This window comes from Xenopus laevis, chromosome 1S (genome assembly GCF_017654675.1).
Source record: "Xenopus laevis strain J_2021 chromosome 1S, Xenopus_laevis_v10.1, whole genome shotgun sequence".
NCBI lineage: Eukaryota > Metazoa > Chordata > Amphibia > Anura > Pipidae > Xenopus > Xenopus laevis.
The window spans coordinates 194,530,480-194,549,653 of NC_054372.1; the positions used below are offsets into that span (position 1 = coordinate 194,530,480).

A 19,174-nucleotide genomic window follows, 5' to 3' on the forward strand; every position below is an offset into this window, starting at 1 on the left:
GATCTGTTATCCAGAATGCTCAGGACCTGGGGTTTTCCGGATAATGGATCTTTTCATAATTTGGATCGTCATACCTTAAGGCTACTAGAAAATTATTTAAACATTAAATAAAGCCAATAGGCTGGTTTTGCTTCCAATAAGGATTAAAGGGGTGGTTCATATTTAGGGCAGAGACACACGCTGCTATTTCGGGAGATTAGTCTTCTTCAGGAATGTAAATCAGCGGCGGAAAGGCAGTTTAGGGAGATTAGTCGCCCGAAGAAGACACTGGATGACTAATCTCCCGAAATGGTGTGTGTCTCTGCCCTTAAGTTAACTTTTAGTAGGTTATAAAAAGTAACTTTTCAATTGGTCTTCATTATTTATTTTGTATAGTTTTTTTTTTTAATTATGTGCCTTTTTCTTCTCACTCTTTACAGTTTTCAAATGGGGGGTCACTGGCCCCATCTAAAAACAAATGCTCTTTAAAGCTACACATTCATTGTTATGGCTACTTTGTATTACTCATCTTTCTATTCAGGCCTCTCCTATTCATATTCCAGTCTCTTATTCAAATCAGTGCATGGTTGCTAGGGGAATTTGGACCTTAGCAACCAGATGGCTGAAATTGCAAACTGGAGAGCTGCTGAATAAAAAGCTAAATAACTCAAAAACCACAAATGATAAAAAATAGAAACCAATCGCAAAATGTCTCAGAATATCCCTCTCTACATCATACTAAAAGTTATTTAAAGGTGAACCACCCTTTTAAGTATATCTGAATTGGGATCAAGTACAAGGTCCTGGTTTTTTACTATAATGGATTATTTAAATAAAATGGAGTCTATAAAAGATGGCCTTTCTGTAATTCAGAGCTTTCTGGGTAAAGGGTTTCCGGATAATGGGGCCCACACCTGTAGCAGATCTGCCATATACACAAGTGGCCCCCAAATGCAAATCTGAGCCTTACCATAATATTCCCCATTGGTCCAGATTCTCCCTCCCCATAGGTGGAAATGATGACATTGACATTCTCCACAATCCGCTGGAAGGTGAGATACAGTTCCTCCGGCTCCAGCTGCAGCTCCAGCAGAGCCCGGTCCATTTTATTCATCATCAGGACTGGTTTAATCCTCTCAGCGATGGCCTGACGCAAGACCGTCTCCGTCTGTACGCACACACCTTACAGACAGACCAATACAGAGTCTCTTTCAAACCGAACATATAACAGGGAACGGCAGTGTGATAGGGGCCTTAGATTGTAAGCTCCATTGGGGCAGGGACTGATGAGAGTGGTGTATAATATCTGAAAAGTGCTGCAGAATATATCAGTGTATCTTAGGTTTCCCTAACCTTCAAACCATATACCAGAACATAAATCATTATAAGACTCTAGGCTTGTCCTAAAGGAGTCTGTGTTCCTCCCGGGAGCCAGCTGACAGTTTGGCAAATGGGGTACTGCTGCTCTAAAGGGAAACCGATTAAGCTGCAGTATTTTAGGTTTTCTTACCCTTTAAATCACAAGTAAACATCAAAACACAGCATAATCCAACAAACCTCTAGGCTTGTCCTAAAGGAGTCTGTGTTCCTCCCGGGAGCCAAGTGACAGTTTGGCAAATGTGGTACTGCTGCCCTAAAGGGAAAGTGTCTCAGCAGCAGTATTTTAGGTTTCCTTACCCTTTAAATAACAAGTAAACGTCAAAACACAGCATAATCCATAAAAGAGAATTAAAATGACCCAACAAATCCCTAGGTTTGCCCTAAAGGAGTCTGTGTTCATCCCTGGGAGCCAAGTGACAGTTTGGCAAATACGGTACTGCTGCTCTAAAGGGAAAGTGACTCAGTAGGTATATTTTAGGTTTCCTTGCCCTTTAAATCACAAGTAAACATCAAAACACAGCATAGTCCATGAAGGAAGTGAAAATAACCCAACAAACCCCTAGGCTTGCCCTAAAGCAGTTTGTGTTCCTCCCGGGAGCAAAGTGACAGTTTGGACAAGGCAGTACTGCTTCTCTAAAGGGAAACCAATTCAGCAGCACTATTTTAGGTTTCCTTACCCTTTAAATAACAAGTAAACGTCAGAACAAAGCATAATCCATAAGAGAGAATTAAAATAACCCAACAAACCCCTAGGCTTGCCCCAAAGCAGTCTGTGTTCCTCCCCGGGAGACAGGTGACAGTTTGGACAAGGCAGTACTGCTTCTCTAAAGGGAAAGTGACTCAGGGAGTGGCTAAACACAGGGATATTCCCATTTCCAATTCCTCCCTAGGACTCTACGGAGTGATGGGCCTGTAGTTACTCCACTTTCTATCTACACACACCTCTCTCTCTCTCTGTGCCGCTGTGTCAGCAACCCAAGGGTTAACGGGCAATATCAGGAGGCAATATCAGGATTGCTGACACAGCGGCAATGGAAAAAGAACTGCTGAGCCCAAAGCCTGGTGTTAGTGGCAGTACAAAACTGTTAATATCTCAGGAACCACTAAAAATAGAAAGTTTATTTACATGTATTTTCTGTTAAGGTTTATTTACTGAGATGGATACGGGCAATAGATTGAAATGTACCTGATACGCAGTCAACAACCACGAGAGCTCCATCTGTCACACGCAGGGCAGCCGTCACCTCGGAGGAGAAGTCCACGTGCCCCGGGGAGTCGATGAGGTTAATGAGGAAACCGGCGCCTTCCTTGCACTGTTTGATGAATGCCAGGTCACTGTCCGACAGCTCATAGTACAATGAGATCGCCCTGAACACAAACACACAGGTCACTGTCCGACAGCTCATAGTACAATGAGATCGCCCTGAACACAAACACACAGGTCACTGTCCAACAGCTCATAGTACAATGAGATCGCCCTGAACACAAACACACAGGTCACTGTCCAACAGCTCATAGTACAATGAGATCGTCCTGAACACAAACACACAGCTCACTGTCCGACAGCTCATATTACAATGAGATCGCCCTGAACACAAACACACAGGTCACTGTCCGACAGCTCATAGTACAATGAGATCGCCCTGAACACAAACACACAGGTCACTGTCCGACAGCTCATAGTACAATGAGATCGCCCTGAACACAAACACACAGGTCACTGTCCGACAGCTCATAGTACAATGAGATCGCCCTGAACACAAACACACAGGTCACTGTCCAACAGCTCATAGTACAATGAGATCGCCCTGAACACAAACACACAGGTCACTGTCCAACAGCTCATAGTACAATGAGATCGTCCTGAACACAAACACACAGCTCACTGTCCGACAGCTCATATTACAATGAGATCGCCCTGAACACAAACACACAGGTCACTGTCCGACAGCTCATAGTACAATGAGATCGCCCTGAACACAAACACACAGGTCACTGTCCGACAGCTCATAGTACAATGAGATCGCCCTGAACACAAACATACAGGTCACTGTCCGACAGCTCATAGTACAATGAGATCGCCCTGAACACAAACACACAGGTCACTGTCCGACAGCTCATAGTACAATGAGATCGCCCTGAACACAACACACAGGTCACTGTCCGACAGCTCATAGTACAATGAGATCGCCCTGAACACAAACACACAGGTCACTGTCCGACAGCTCATAGTACAATGAGATCGCCCTGAACACAAACACACAGGTCACTGTCCGACAGCTCATAGTACAATGAGATCGCCCTGAACACAAACACACGGGTCACTGTCCGACAGCTTCATAGTACAATGAGATCGCCCTGAACACAAACACACAGGTCACTGTCGACAGCTCATAGTACAATGAGATCGCCCTGAACACAAACACACAGGTCACTGTCCGACAGCTCATAGTACAATGAGATCGCCCTGAACACAAACACACAGGTCACTGTCCGACAGCTCATAGTACAATGAGATCGCCCTGAACACAAAACACACAGGTCACTGTCCAGACAGCTCATAGTACAATGAGATCGCCCTGAACACAAACACACAGGTCACTGTCCGACAGCTCATAGTACAATGAGATCGCCCTGAACACAAACACACAGGTCACTGTCCGACAGCTCATAGTACAATGAGATCGCCCTGAACACAAACACACAGGTCACTGTCCGACAGCTCATAGTACAATGAGATCGCCCTGAACACAAACACACGGGTCACTGTCCGACAGCTCATAGTACAATGAGATCGCCCTGAACACAAACACACGGGTCACTGTCCAACAGCTCATAGTACAATGAGATCGCCCTGAACACAAACACACGGGTCACTGTCCGACAGCTCATAGTACAATGAGATCGCCCTGAACACAAACACACGGGTCACTGTCCGACAGCTCATAGTACAATGAGATCGCCCTGAACACAAACACACGGGTCACTGTCCGACAGCTCGAGTACACGAGGATAACCTTGAGCCAGTGATGTTTATTTGTGACCAAGTGTTGCTCTATGATGCACTGCTGACCACTTACTGACAAAAAGTAGCTGTATGCATGAGAATGGCAAAAGGGAGCAGAAAAGGGGCTGCATGATGTATTATTGATAAAGGGGTTGTCCCCGAAACGTTGCATGTCGCACTATTAAACTTTAAAGCAAGGGCTTTCACCCTGCCAGCAATACCTGTGTGCCGGTGAATTCTTTTCTTCTTTATGTTATGGGGGTCCCCATGGCATCACTGATTCCTCTCTACAGAAGGAATGTTCCCTGCTTGCCTTTATACTATTTAAAGGGAAGTAGAGTGTCAGCTCCTACGCACAAGTATACAGAAAGAGGATATTCTGTGCCAAGTATAAGCTCTGTGCTCACACTGTCCTGTCTAATGGACTAATGCAGCACCACCCCACTCTTTTCAGCATGGAAAGTGTTAAACTCTGGTGCTGATGTGGGGCAGGGATCCAGCATGGAGAGAGTTAAGCTCTGGTGCTGATGTGGGGCAGGGATCCAGCATGGAGAGAGTTAAGCTCTGGTGCTGATGTAGGACAGGGACCCAGCATGGAGAGAGTTAAACCCTGGTGCTGATGTAGGACAGGGACCCAGCATGGAGAGAGTTAAACACTGGTGCTGATGTAGGACAGGGATCCAGCATGGAGAGAGTTAAACACTGGTGCTGATATGGGGCAGGGATCCAGCATGGAGAGAGTTAAGCTCTGGTGCTGATGTAGGACAGGGATCCAGGATGGAGAGAGTTAAGCTCTGGTGTTGATGTGGGGCAGGGATCCAGCATGGAGAGAGTTAAGCTCTGGTGCTGATGTAGGACAGGGACCCAGCATGGAGAGAGTTAAACCCTGGTGCTGATGTAGGACAGGGACCCAGCATGGAGAGAGTTAAACACTGGTGCTGATGTAGGACAGGGATCCAGCATGGAGAGAGTTAAGCTCTGGTGCTGATGTAGGACAGGGACCCAACATGGAGAGAGTTAAACCCTGGTGCTGATGTAGGACAGGGATCCAGCATGGAGAAAGTGAAACCCTGGTGCTGATGTGGCGCAGGGACCCAGCATGGAGAGAGTTAAGTTCTAGTGCTGATGTGGGACAGGGACCCAGCATGGAGAGAGTTAAAGACTATACCACATGACCAGTAGAACAGACAGTACAGTAGTTCAGGCACCAGGGGGCAGTACTCACGTGGATTTGATAGTAATACATCGCTCTTGCTCATCTTTGCGGGTGTCAGTGAAGCGAGTTTCTCCAGCTCGGGCAGAAGCGATGATTCCGGCTTTACACACCAGCGAGTCCGTCAGGGTGGATTTCCCATGATCCACGTGGGCAATGACAGACATGTTCCTAATGTTGGACTTCTTGTCCATGATCGCTCGGATCTGATCGATGGTGAAGTTCACCTGCGTGTGAGGGAAAGTCTGGCATTAGAAACCAGGAGCCTCTTGTACAGTATGGCAGCCCCCGCACACACTCATAATGGCAACTTTAGTCATAGGAAAAGGAAGGGGTTCTCTGTGACTGGGCAATTCATTTAAAGGAACAGTAACACCAAAACAAAAAGTACTTATCGGTTATCTACTGTGTATCCTGTGCTTGAATGGCTGCCCCCATGACTACACAGCAGCTTGTTTATATAAACTATAGTAGTACTTATCTGTTATCTACTGTGTATCCTGTGCTTGAATGGCTGCCCCCATGGCTACACAGCAGCTTGTTTATATAAACTATAGTAGTACTTATCTGTTATCTACTGTGTATCCTGTGCTTGAATGGCTGCCCCATGGCTACACAGCAGCTTGTTTATATAAACTATAGTAGTACTTATCTGTTATCTACTGTGTACAGTATATAGAATAGATATGGGGGGCATAGGATACTATAGGTACAGTACATAGAATGGATAAGGGGGGCACAGGATCAGCGCCGATTCGGACCTAAGCGCCGCCTGAGGCGGCTCCTGCAATGCCGCCCCCCCTCGCCGACTTATTTGTCGGGAGGGGAGGCAGGAACACTAATGCGGAGAGCGCAATTGCGCTCTCTCGCATTAGTAAAGCCGAATTTCCAGTTTAAAAACCGGAAATTCGGCTCTTAAAGGTGCAGGAGCGGCTTTTTGCGGCCCCTGGAAACCGCTTCGGCGTTGCCGCCTGAGGCGAGCGTCTCAGCTCGCCTCATTGGCGGCGCGCCCCTGCACAGGATACTATAGGTACAGTATATAGAATAGATATGGGGGCACAGGATACTATAGGTACAGTACATAGAATGGATATGGGGGGCACAGGATACTATAGGTACAGTACATAGAATGGATATGGGGGCACAGGATACTATAGGTACAGTACATAGAATGGATAAGGGGGCACAGGATACTATAGGTACAGTACATAGAATGGATATGGGGGGCACAGGATACTATAGGTACAGTACATAGAATGGATATGGGGGGCACAGGATACTATAGGTACAGTACATAGAATGGATAAGGGACACAGGATACTATAGGTACAGTACATAGAATGGATATTGGGGGCACAGGATACTATAGGTACAGTACATAGAATGGATATGGGGGGCACAGGATACTATAGGTACAGTACATAGAATGGATATGGGGGCACAGGATACTATAGGTACAGTACATAGAATGGATATGGGGGGCACAGGATACTATAGGTACAGTACATAGAATGGATATGGAGCACAGGATGCTATAGGTACAGTACATAGAATGGATATGGGGGGCACAGGATACTATAGGTACAGTACATAGAATTGATATGGGGGCACAGGATACTATAGGTACAGTACATAGAATGGATATGGGGCACATGATACTATAGGTACAGTACATATAATGGATATGGGGGCACAGGATACTATAGGTACAGTACATAGAATGGATAAGGGGGGCACAGGATACTATAGGTACAGTACATAGAATGGATATGGGGCACAGGATACTATAGGTACAGTACATAGAATGGATATGGGGGGCACAGGATACTATAGGTACAGTACATAGAATGGATATGGGGGGCACAGGATACTATAGGTACAGTACATAGAATGGATATGGGGGCACAGGATACTATAGGTACAGTACATAGAATGGATATGGGGGGGCACAGGATACTATAGGTACAGTACATAGAATGGATATGGAGCACAGGATGCTATAGGTACAGTACATAGAATGGATATGGGGGGCACAGGATACTATAGGTACAGTACATAGAATGGATATGGGGGCACAGGATACTATAGGTACAGTACATAGAATGGATATAAGGGGCACAGGATACTATAGGTACAGAACATAGAATGGATATGGGGGGCACAGGATACTATAGGTACAGTACATAGAATGGATAAGGGACACAGGATACTATAGGTACAGTACATAGAATGGATATGGGGGGCACAGGATACTATAGGTACAGTACATAGAATGGATATGGGGGGCACAGGATACTATAGGTACAGTACATAGAATGAATATGGGGGGCACAGGAACTATAGGTACAGTACATAGAATGGATATGGGGGGCACAGGATACTATAGGTACAGTAATAGAATGGATATGGGGGCACAGGATACTATAGGTACAGTACATAGAATGGATATGGGGGGCACAGGATTTACTATAGGTTACAGTAATCAGAATGGATATGCGAGCACAGGATGCTATAGGTACAGTACATAGAATGGATATGGGGGCACAGGTACTGATAGGTACAGTACATAGAATGGATTATAAGGGGCACAGATACTATAAGGTACAGAACATAGAATGGATATGGGGGGCACAGGATACTATAGGACAGTACATAGAATGGATAAGGGACACAGGATACTATAGGTACAGTACATAGAATGGATATCTGGGGGGCACAGGATACTATAGGTACAGTACATAGAATGGATATGGGGGCACAGCGATACTTAATAGGTACAGTACATTAGTATGAATATGGGGCACAGGATACTATAGGTACAGTACATAGAATGGATATGGGGGCACAGGATACTATAGGTACAGTACATAGAATGGATATGGGGGCACAGGATACTATAGGTACATACATAGAATGGATATGGGGGGCAGGATACTATAGGTACAGTACATAGAATGGATATGGAGCACAGGATGACTATAGGTACAGTACATAGAATGGATATGGGGGGCACAGGATACTATAGGTACAGTACATAGAATGGATATGGGGCACAGGATACTATAGGTACAGTACATAGAATGGATATGGGGGGCACAGGATACTATAGGTACAGTACATAGAATGGATAATGGGGGCACAGGATACTATAGGTACTAGTACAAGAATGGGATATGGGGGGCACAGCGATACTATAGGTACCAGTACATAGAATGGATATGGGGACACAGGATACTATAGGTACCAGTACATAGAATGGGATCATTGGGGGGACAACAGGATACTAATAGGTACAAAAAGTTTTACATAGAATGGATAAGGGGGCACAGGATACTATAGGACAGTACTAGAATGGCATATTGGGGGCACAGGATACTATAGGTACAGTACATTAGAATGGATATGGGGGCACAGGATACTATAGGTACAGTACATAGAATGGATATGGGGGGCACAGGATACTATAGTACAGTACATAGAATGGATATGGGCAGCCAGGATGCTATAGGTACAGTACATAGAATGGATATGGAGCACAGGATACTAATAGGTACAGTACATAGAATGGATATGGGGGCACAGGATACTATAGGTACAGGTACATAGAATGGATATGGGGGGCACAGGATACTATAGGTACAGTACATAGAAGGGAATGGGGCATGGTATGGGGGGCACATGATACTATAGGTACAGTACATATAATGGATATGGGAGGCACAGGATACTATAGGTACAGTACATAGAATGGATAAGGGGGGCACAGGATACTATAGGTACAGTACATAGAATGGATATGGGGCACAGGATACTATAGGTACAGTACATAGAATGGATATGGGGGGCACAGGATACTATAGGTACAGTACATAGAATGGATAAGGGGGGCACAGGATACTATAGGTACAGTACATAGAATTGATATGGGGCACATGATACTATAGGTACAGTACATATAATGGATATGGGGGGCACAGGATACTATAGGTACAGTACATAGAATGGATATGGGGGCACAGGATACTATAGGTACAGTACATAGAATGGATATGGGGGGCACAGGATACTATAGGTACAGTACATAGAATGGATATGGGGCACAGGATACTATAGGTACAGTACATAGAATGGATATGGGGGGCACAGGATACTATAGGTACAGTACATAGAATGGATATGGGGGCACAGGATACTATAGGTACAGTACATAGAATGGATATGGGGCACATGATACTATAAGGTACAGTATGGGGCACATGATACTATAGGTACAGTACATATAATGGATATGGGAGGCACAGGATACTATAGGTACAGTACATAGAATGGATAAGGGGGGCACAGGATACTATAGGTACAGTACATAGAATGGATATGGGGCACAGGATACTATAGGTACAGTACATAGAATGGATATGGGGGGCACAGGATACTATAGGTACAGTACATAGAATGGATAAGGGGGGCACAGGATACTATAGGTACAGTACATAGAATGGATATGGGGCACATGATACTATAGGTACAGTACATATATGGATTATGGAGGCCACAGGATACTATAGGCTACAGTACATAGAATGGATAAGGGGGGCACAGGATACTCATAGGTACAGTACATAAGAATGGATATGGGGTCCAGGATACTATATGTACAGTACATAGAATGGAATATGTGGGGGCACAGTTATACTATACGGTTACAGTACATAGAATGGATAAGGGGGCACAGTGATACTATAAGTACAGTACCATAAATGGCATATGGGGCACATTATACTATAGGTACAGTTACATATAAATGGATATGGGGGGCACAGGATACTATAGGTACAGTACAAGAATGGATATTGGGGCACCAGGATACTATAGGTACAGTAACATAGAATGGATTATGGGGGCTCAGGATACTATAGTACAACATAGAATGGATATGGCGGGCACAGGATACTATAAGGTTACAGGTACAATAGAATGATATGGGACGGGAACGCAGATACTATAGGTTACAGTACATAGAATGGATATGGAGCACAGGATGCTATAGTACAGTACATAGAAGGGATATGGGGGCACAGGATACTTATAGCGGTACAGTACATAGAATGGATATGGGGCACAGAGATACTATAGGTACAGTACATAGAATGGATATGGGGCACATGAATTACTATTAGGATTACAGTATGGGGCACAATACTATAATGGTACAGTACATAAAATGGATATGGGAGCACAGGATACTATAGGTACAGTACATAGAATGGATAAGGGGGCACAGTGAATACTATAAAGGTACAGTACATAGGAAATGGATTATTGTCCGGGCACAGTGATACTATAGGTACAGTACATAGGAATGGATATGGGGGCACAGGATACTATAGTACAGTACATAGAATGGATAAGGCGGGCACAGGATTACATAGGTACAGTACATTAGAATGGATATGGGCACATTGATACTTTAGGTACAGCTACAATATAATGCGATATGGGGGCACAGATACTATAGGTTACAGTACATAGGAATGGATATGGGGGCCACAGGGATACTATAGGTACAGTACATAGAATGGATATGGGGTCACAGGATACTATAGGTACAGTACATAGAATGGATATGGGGGCACAGGATTACATAATAGTACAGTACATAGACTGGATATGGGGGGCCACAGATACTATATGTACATACCATAGAATGGATAAGGGGGGCCACAGGATACTATAGGTACAGTACATAGAATGGATATGAGAGAGCCACTGATACTATGGATACAGTACATATATGGATATGCGAGCACAGGATACTATAGGTACAGTACATAGATATGGAATTAAGGGGGCACAGGATCTATAGTACGTACATAGAATGTAATGCACAGGGATTACTATAGGTTACAGTAACATAGAATGGGATATGGTGGGGCCACAGGATACTATAGGTACCAGTACAATAGAATGGATAAGGGGTGCACCAGGATACTATAGGTACAGTACATTAGGAATGGTATGGGGCACATGATTAACTATAGGTACAGTACATATAAATGGGATATGGGGGGCACAGGATACTATAGGCTACAGTACATGAGAATGGCATATGCGGCGGGCACAGGATACTATAGGTACAGTACATAGAATGGATATGGGGGCAACCAGGGATACTATAGGTACAGTTACATAGATATGGATATGGGGGGCACAGATACTATAGGTACAGTACATAGAATGGATATGGGCGAGGCACAGGATTACTATAGGTACAGTACATAAGAATGGATATAAGGGGCACAGGAATACTATAGGTACAGTACATAGAAATGATATGGGGGGCCACAGGGATACTATAGGTACAGTACATAGAATGGATATTAAGGGCACAGGATTACTATGGTACTAGTACATAAATGGAATGGGGGCACAGGATACTATAGGTACAGTACATAAGAATGGATATTGGGGAGGGCACAGGATTACTATAGGTAACAGACATAGAATGGATTTAAGGGACACAGTATACTATAGCGTACAGTACATAGAATGGATATTGGGGCACAGGATACTAAGGGTACATACATAGAATGCGATATGGGGGGCAACAGGATACTATAGGTACAGTACAAGACATGGATATGGCGGGCACAGGATTACTATAGGTACAGTACATAAGAATGATATGGGGGGCAATCAGGATATATAGGTACAATACATAGAATGGATATGGAGCACTCAGGATGCTATAGACCAGTACATAGAATGGATATGCGGGGCACAGGATACTATAGGTTAACAGTACATAGAATAGGATTATTGGGGCACAGGATTACTTATAGATGTATAGTACATAGATAGGATATGGGGCACATGATAACTATTAGTACAGTACATTATTAATGGATTATTGGGGGGCACAGGTTACTTATAGGCTACAGTACATTAGAATGGATAAGGGGGCACAGAGATACTATAGTACATACATAGAATGGATATGGGGCACAGATACTATAGGTACAGTACATAGGAATGGCATATGGGGCCAGGATACTTATAGGTACAGACATAGAATGGCATAATGGGGGGCACAGGATACTATAAAAGGCTACAGTACATAGAATGGATATGGGGCGCACAGGCTGATACTATAGGATACAGTACATAGAATGGCATATGGGGGGCACAGGCATACTATAGGTACAGGACCATAGATATGGATTATGGAGCACAGGGATTGCTATAGGTACAGTACATAGAATGGATATGGGGGCACAGGGATACTATAGGTTTACAGTACATAGAATGGATATGGGGGCACAGGATACTATTAGGTACAGTACATTAGAATGGGATATGGGGCACATGATTACTATAGGTACAGTTATGGGGCCACCATGATACTATAGGTACATACATATAATGGATATTGCGGAGCACAGGATTTTACTATAGGTACAGTACATAGAATGGGATAAGGTGGGGCACAGGATACTATAGGTACAGTACATAGAATGGATATGCCGGGCACCCAGGATGACTATAGGTACAGTACATAGAATGGATATGCGGCGCACAGGATACTATTTAGGTACAGTACATAGATATGGATAAAGGGGGGCACAGGATACTTATTATGTACATACATAAATGGATAAATGCGGGCACATGATACTATAGGTACAAGTACATATTAAATGGATTATGGGCGGCCACAGGATACTATAGATCGTACAGTATCATTAGAAATGGAATATGGCGCGGGCACAGGGATACTATAGGTACAGTACATAGAATGGAGTATGGGGGCACAGGATACTATAGTACAGTTACATAGAAGGATATGGGGCACAGGATTACTATAGGTAACAGTACATAGAATGGATATGGGGGGCACAGGATACTATAGGTACAGTACATACAAATGGATATGGGGGCACAGGATACTATAGGTACAGTACGCATAGAAGCGATATGCGGCGCCACAACGCCAGCATGGGAGTCAACTATAGGTTTATCCGACGTTATAGGAGCAGCAACAAATTTGATCTAACATATAAGGCGCTTAACGTAGTTCTCAACATTTAGTCCCCTGCGCAATTATTAAGGCTAGGTGTGGCAGGCAGGCACTGTATTTTTACATAATAATTGGTAAGCAAAGTACGATATGAGAGGATGAGGATATATTAGGTTTTGTGGGGGGGGCGCAAAACAGCTTGGGATTTGATCTATGGGTGAGAGAGGGGACTCCCAGCTATCGAAACTCATAAGACAAATTTGAGTGGACTCACTAGGGGGCGACTATGTGTTTGAACCACAATATAAAATTGAGTAATACTTGAGTAATCTACCAGTGAGCGAAAACTGTGCCCTTATTAACTGTGGACAGGTTAGCAACTTAGGCGAATACTTACACCGCGACAGTATACAAAAAGTAACAAAAAATAAGAACCTCGCGCATCAAAGTGGTGGCGAGCGCAGAAAAACCCCTGTTCCATACTATTTATGTGTCTATACTTTTCCCATTAAGTACCCCTCTTTAATCAGATATTGGGATATTGTGTCGGCGAAGAAACAACAATGGAAAATAACAGTAATTGTGGAGGCCTTAGTCAGTTACCCATAAATTACATTGGTTTATTAAAATGCAAAGGAAAGGCACAGGATAACTAATATACAGGGGGGATAAACTTTTTCCAAAGTACAATAGAATGGGAAGATAAAAAAACGTTTGGTCCTAGGGTTCGGCCCCCAAGGGCGCTAAAAAAAAAAAGAATAATAAAGGTATGAGGGGCCCAGTACTTTTGACGAGCTGCGCAAAATTTTCATTTATGTGTACTATTTTGGAGAACCTAAATGGTTTGGCAAGCTAATGGGAGAAGAATAACATATAAGCGAATACAAGTAACAATTAAGGAAAATGGCAATAAAATGGTTTGTTTTGTGTTCGAGGGGCACACCAAGATTGGGCCACCATCTTAAGTAGGAATAACTTTTGAGGGCAAAGGAATGAAGGGGGGGAAAAAAAAGGGAGGCTTGATTCTAAAAGGAAATTACCCAGGAAAGGGGGGAAAATGTGGTTGGTTTGGTTTGCATCGCGTGGAGAGCTTGGCCCAGGGGCTTGCTTAAAAAAAAAGGTTCAGGGGGGGGACTATGGCCCGCAAAAAAAACAAGAAAAGTACTTATATATAAAAAGGAAATAAACAGAGAATAAACAACCCCTGATGAATTGGATTAATGTGAAACCCGATTTCGGCATCTAGCGCGCGCACGAAATAACAATTAATTAGCGTAACAAGATATAACAATACGGACCAATTTGAGAATGATATGTAGAGAAGAGTCTACAAGTATTGGGATGACATAATAGTGTTCTACCAGAAGTAATAACAATAAAATAGGAACCCATTATAGAGAGGGGACACAAATGGATAGCTAATAGTAGGCGAGTATGTGGTAGATAGCGAGTGCTATTAACTTATCTGGTAATCACAGGGAAGTGTAACGGGGGGGGCACGATAACGATGTCGCACCTAATACCATTTCCGTGGTGTATGTTGTCTCACAGCGCGCCCCCAAATCTCAGTGTCCTGGGGTTATTTATCTTTCCCTTTATGAAACCTTTCCCTATAGTACCATTTGAGGCAGACTAGCAAAAGAGACATAAAGGAAAGAGGAAAGAGCACAGAAACAGAAATAAACATAAATATTGTCCATGAACTCTCTTGATTGGCATGGGGCAAACCCCATATTTGGGTTGGGGAGGTGAGGGTTGTGAAAAGAAGAAGGCGGAGCAGGTTGCAAGGGCCTGAGGTGAGCTATAAAAAGGCGTGGTGGGTCACCGGAGAGGGTGGGGACAAATAGACAGGGGAGTGGGAGGCCTCTTGGGTTTGTTTGTCTAGGCGAGAGGGGGAGTCCCCCCATAAGCGCTACAAGTCTGGGAAGTACACATTTGATGATATGGGGAGTAAAGAGAGAGAGAACACCACCAAGAAGACCCCATCTCACTGTTATATTGGTAACTTTTATATGCGCGATCATATACATTAAACCGAATTTTGGGGATGCAGTTTAATTAAATATGTAGCTGTCCTACAACTGATTACTCCCACACTACCGCCGCATAACACCATGATATAAAAAGCAAGGTTTTTCAGTGGAAAGTATTTCAACTGGTGTGTGTGCATGGTTTGCTACAGTGAGGAGTCTGGACGATTAAGGGTGGAGAGCCCCATAAGACTCTCTTGTGAGTAGGTCATTAGATATGTTGTTATTTTCACTTAAGGCAACAGGGGGGGCAAAATAAAAAGGGGAGGGAGTGGGGCGGCAAATTGCTGTGGGGAGGGACGGCCAACATAATAAGGACTTATCTCAGTAAAAATACAAATAGAAATGAGCTCAGAGTGATTCGCGAGAAACTGTTGCCAACTTTTTCTTTTTAAAAAAAAGTTTTGTGTGTGAGCTCATCAGTTTTCAAATGGGGTTGAAAAAAGGAAATTATCTGTGACTGACGGTTTGGGAGGTTGACCGGAGAGTAATCATAACCTTATGTGATTTTGGTTATGTTTCTCCTTGTTGTGAAGGGGCGACAGAAAAAACGAAACGAAAGTGACGTAGAATAAAAAGGAAAATATACAAATTTGGAAAGAAAAAGGTCACCATGAGAAAATACGAGAGAGGGATGAGTGGGCGAAACAGAAGAAAATGTACTTATAGAAGGGCTACTGAAAGTAGGGAGTAAAGAAAAATGGAAATTGAATGGGATGAGGTGGAGGAAAGGGGCAACAAAGAGGGCCCCTTGCTCTGTAGGCTGATGAAGAAGAAGAGTAACAGACTACAAATAAGTAATGGGCCAGCTTATCGTGGGAAGGGCAAACAGAGGGGAGAACATACAAAATAATGGGAATACAAGCCCCAGCATACAACACACGAGTAAAAAATGAGAATTATGACGAAAAGAAAAACAAGGGAGCAAACAAATGAATACATATAGAGTAACAAGCCATCCCACACTTTGGTCACATTTGAGACTATGAGCTAATTAGCGGTAACAATTCACTAGCATAAAACAAAGTCATAGGAGAGCTCGCAAGGGGGTAAAAATAAGAAAAGACAAGAGCAAAACACGCAAGAAATAAAGGAACAAGCATATTATTCCGAATTATAGCAAAGTAACAAAACATAAGAGGATGAGAAGAAGGAGGAAAAGAGCAAAGAGAGACTGCTCCAGGAGGAAAAAATGCGCCCAGAGCACAAAGGCAAAGTCGTCAAACAAGAAAGGGGGAATTGAAAAGTTAGGGATGACACAGTTATTGTGAAGGGGAGAAAATACAAAGAGTACAATAAAGAGAAAAGTAAAGGAGGAGCCCGCTTGCGTGGAGGCAAAACGAGAAATGAAAATAAAACAATAAATAAAAGAGAAAGGTCAGATCAAAACAATTGGAGGGAAAAAAAAATGGACCAAAATATAGATAGGAGAGAAAGGGCTCGCGGGGGATGGGCAACGAGAGAAGGAAATCGGGGACGGTAATACGGGAAAGAGGCCCACGGGGTGACGAGGTAGGCAAAAACTAGAGAATAAGAGTAGAAAGATATGGGAGAAACAAAGGTAAGGCAGCAGGGCCCAGTTTTTTGAGCATAAAAAATATATAAGAGAGAATAGAACGAAGATACAATATAAGCAAAAATGAGAAGAAAGGAAAGGGCCATACAAGCGAAAGAGGGAGAACAAACAAAGAGAAAAGAATTACCCTATAAAAAGAAAGGAAATTAACCCGCGAGCTGAGCAATAAAAAAGAAAAATGAGAAGAATAAGTTGAGAAGAACACAAATTAGATTACATATAAAGGAATACGGAAAAGCCGCGGCCAGCGTACAGGAAAAATAAAAAGGGGTGAATAAATGGAAATACAAAAATGGGAGAAGGACCACACGGAACGATAAACAAATAAATACAAAAGGTAACAAGGAGAATATCAGGTTAGAAAAATAAGGAAAAAGAGGGAAACTTGAGAGAGCACAAGGGAAAGACAGTCGGGAGACTGTATAGGATATTAAGAAATTACAAAAGGAAGAACGCTACACTCCGAGGAATGGAGACGATATAGAAGAGAGGACACGAGCAAGCTGAGAGCTAAAAAAATAGAAAGGGGATAACATAGTAAACATGAGAAAAAAGGTGGGGATGATGGGGGGGGCGCGCGAGCGGAGGGAAAACGGAAAATGGACTCAGTGTAAGGCAGACAATACACCCCAACAAAAACGGGGAAACCCAAAAAAAAGGGGAAGCCCGGGTTAAAGGGGGAAAAAAAACAAGGAAAAAGGTGAGGCAGGTAGGAAACGTCAGTGGACTTCTGGAGAAGGAGAATTTGTGTGGGAGACAAAAAGCGAGGAGAGTGATATATCTTGATGCTGTTCTGGGTGGAGAGAACAAGGGGGGAAAAAAAAAAAACACAAGAATACCAGAAAAAAATATAGAAAAAGGAGGGTGGCAAAAGGGTGAAAAGAGAGTGCATTTGTTTTGGCATGGAGGCAACAAAAATAAGAATGTGACTATCGAGAAGGGGAAAAAGGGGTGAGGCGGCAGAAGTGAAATGAGGCAGTAATAAATAGAAATAAATAGAAGGAGAAAGGAATCTTTGGGCGACGAGGGGGAAAGTAATCAGCTGAGGGGATAAGGATTAGCGGAAAAAAAAATGAGCATAGGAGGCCTTTGTTATTACTGGTGTGCTGGAAGGGAACAAAAAGCGAGGAAGAAAGGCCTTCGAGCATGGTAATAAAAGGAGATAGCGCTGCCTTCCAGAAAAAAAGATAGCAACGTGGTAGATTAGGGTGAATAGAGAAGAGGAGGTGACCTCCGAGTCCATGGCAGGAACAACAGAGAAAAGGAAATAACATAATACAGAGCTTGCGCTCCGAGGGGGAATACAAAAGTAACAAAAAAATAAGAAACGATTATGGTGGGAGATGGATGCCGCTGGAAGCGAGCGAGAAAGAATTAACAAAATATGATTGTTTGTTAACAAGTAAGTAATGGGACAATAAATAAGGTGTAAAATTTATTGAAAAGGGAAATAAAATGAGACGGGAAAGGCATACGAGTCGATGACGTGAATAAAAAGAAATGGGAAAGAATGAGGCGGGGGGAGCTATTTCCATCTGAGTAGATGAGGAAAAATAAAAATCTCGGGGGGCAAACAGGATACTATAAGGTACAGTACATAGAATGGATATGGGAGGGCCACAGGGATACAACGTTCCTTAGACGTTGACGCTACTACTCCAACACAGCTTAACATAAATTGGCCACATATGGGGGCCACAGTACTATAGCGTACAGCTACATAGAATGGATATGGGGCACATGATACTATAGGTACAGTACATAGAATGGATATTGGGGGCACAGGGATACTATAGGTACAGTACATTAGAATTGGATATGGGGGCACAGGATATCTATTAGGTACAGTCACATAGAATGGATTTAAAGGGGGGGGCCACAGGGCTACTATAGTACGTACATAGAATGGATAGGGGGGCACAGCGATACTATAGGTACAGCTACATAGAATGATAAGGGGGCACAGGATACTAAG

General features: G+C 43.4%; 1 protein-coding gene across 1 annotated transcript in view; it reads right to left on the reverse strand.

Moving 5' to 3' along the window:
- LOC108707348 (elongation factor 2) overlaps positions 1 to 19,174 on the reverse strand; it is a 35,303-nt gene that overhangs the window by 14,773 nt on the left and 1,356 nt on the right. Inside the window, exons 2-4 of the mRNA XM_018244609.2 lie at positions 5,592 to 5,806; positions 2,546 to 2,727; positions 950 to 1,161 (exon numbers count right to left, since the gene is read on the reverse strand). Of these exons, the coding sequence (XP_018100098.1) occupies positions 950 to 1,161; positions 2,546 to 2,727; positions 5,592 to 5,806 (609 nt within the window). The remainder of the gene's footprint in view (positions 1 to 949; positions 1,162 to 2,545; positions 2,728 to 5,591; positions 5,807 to 19,174) is intronic.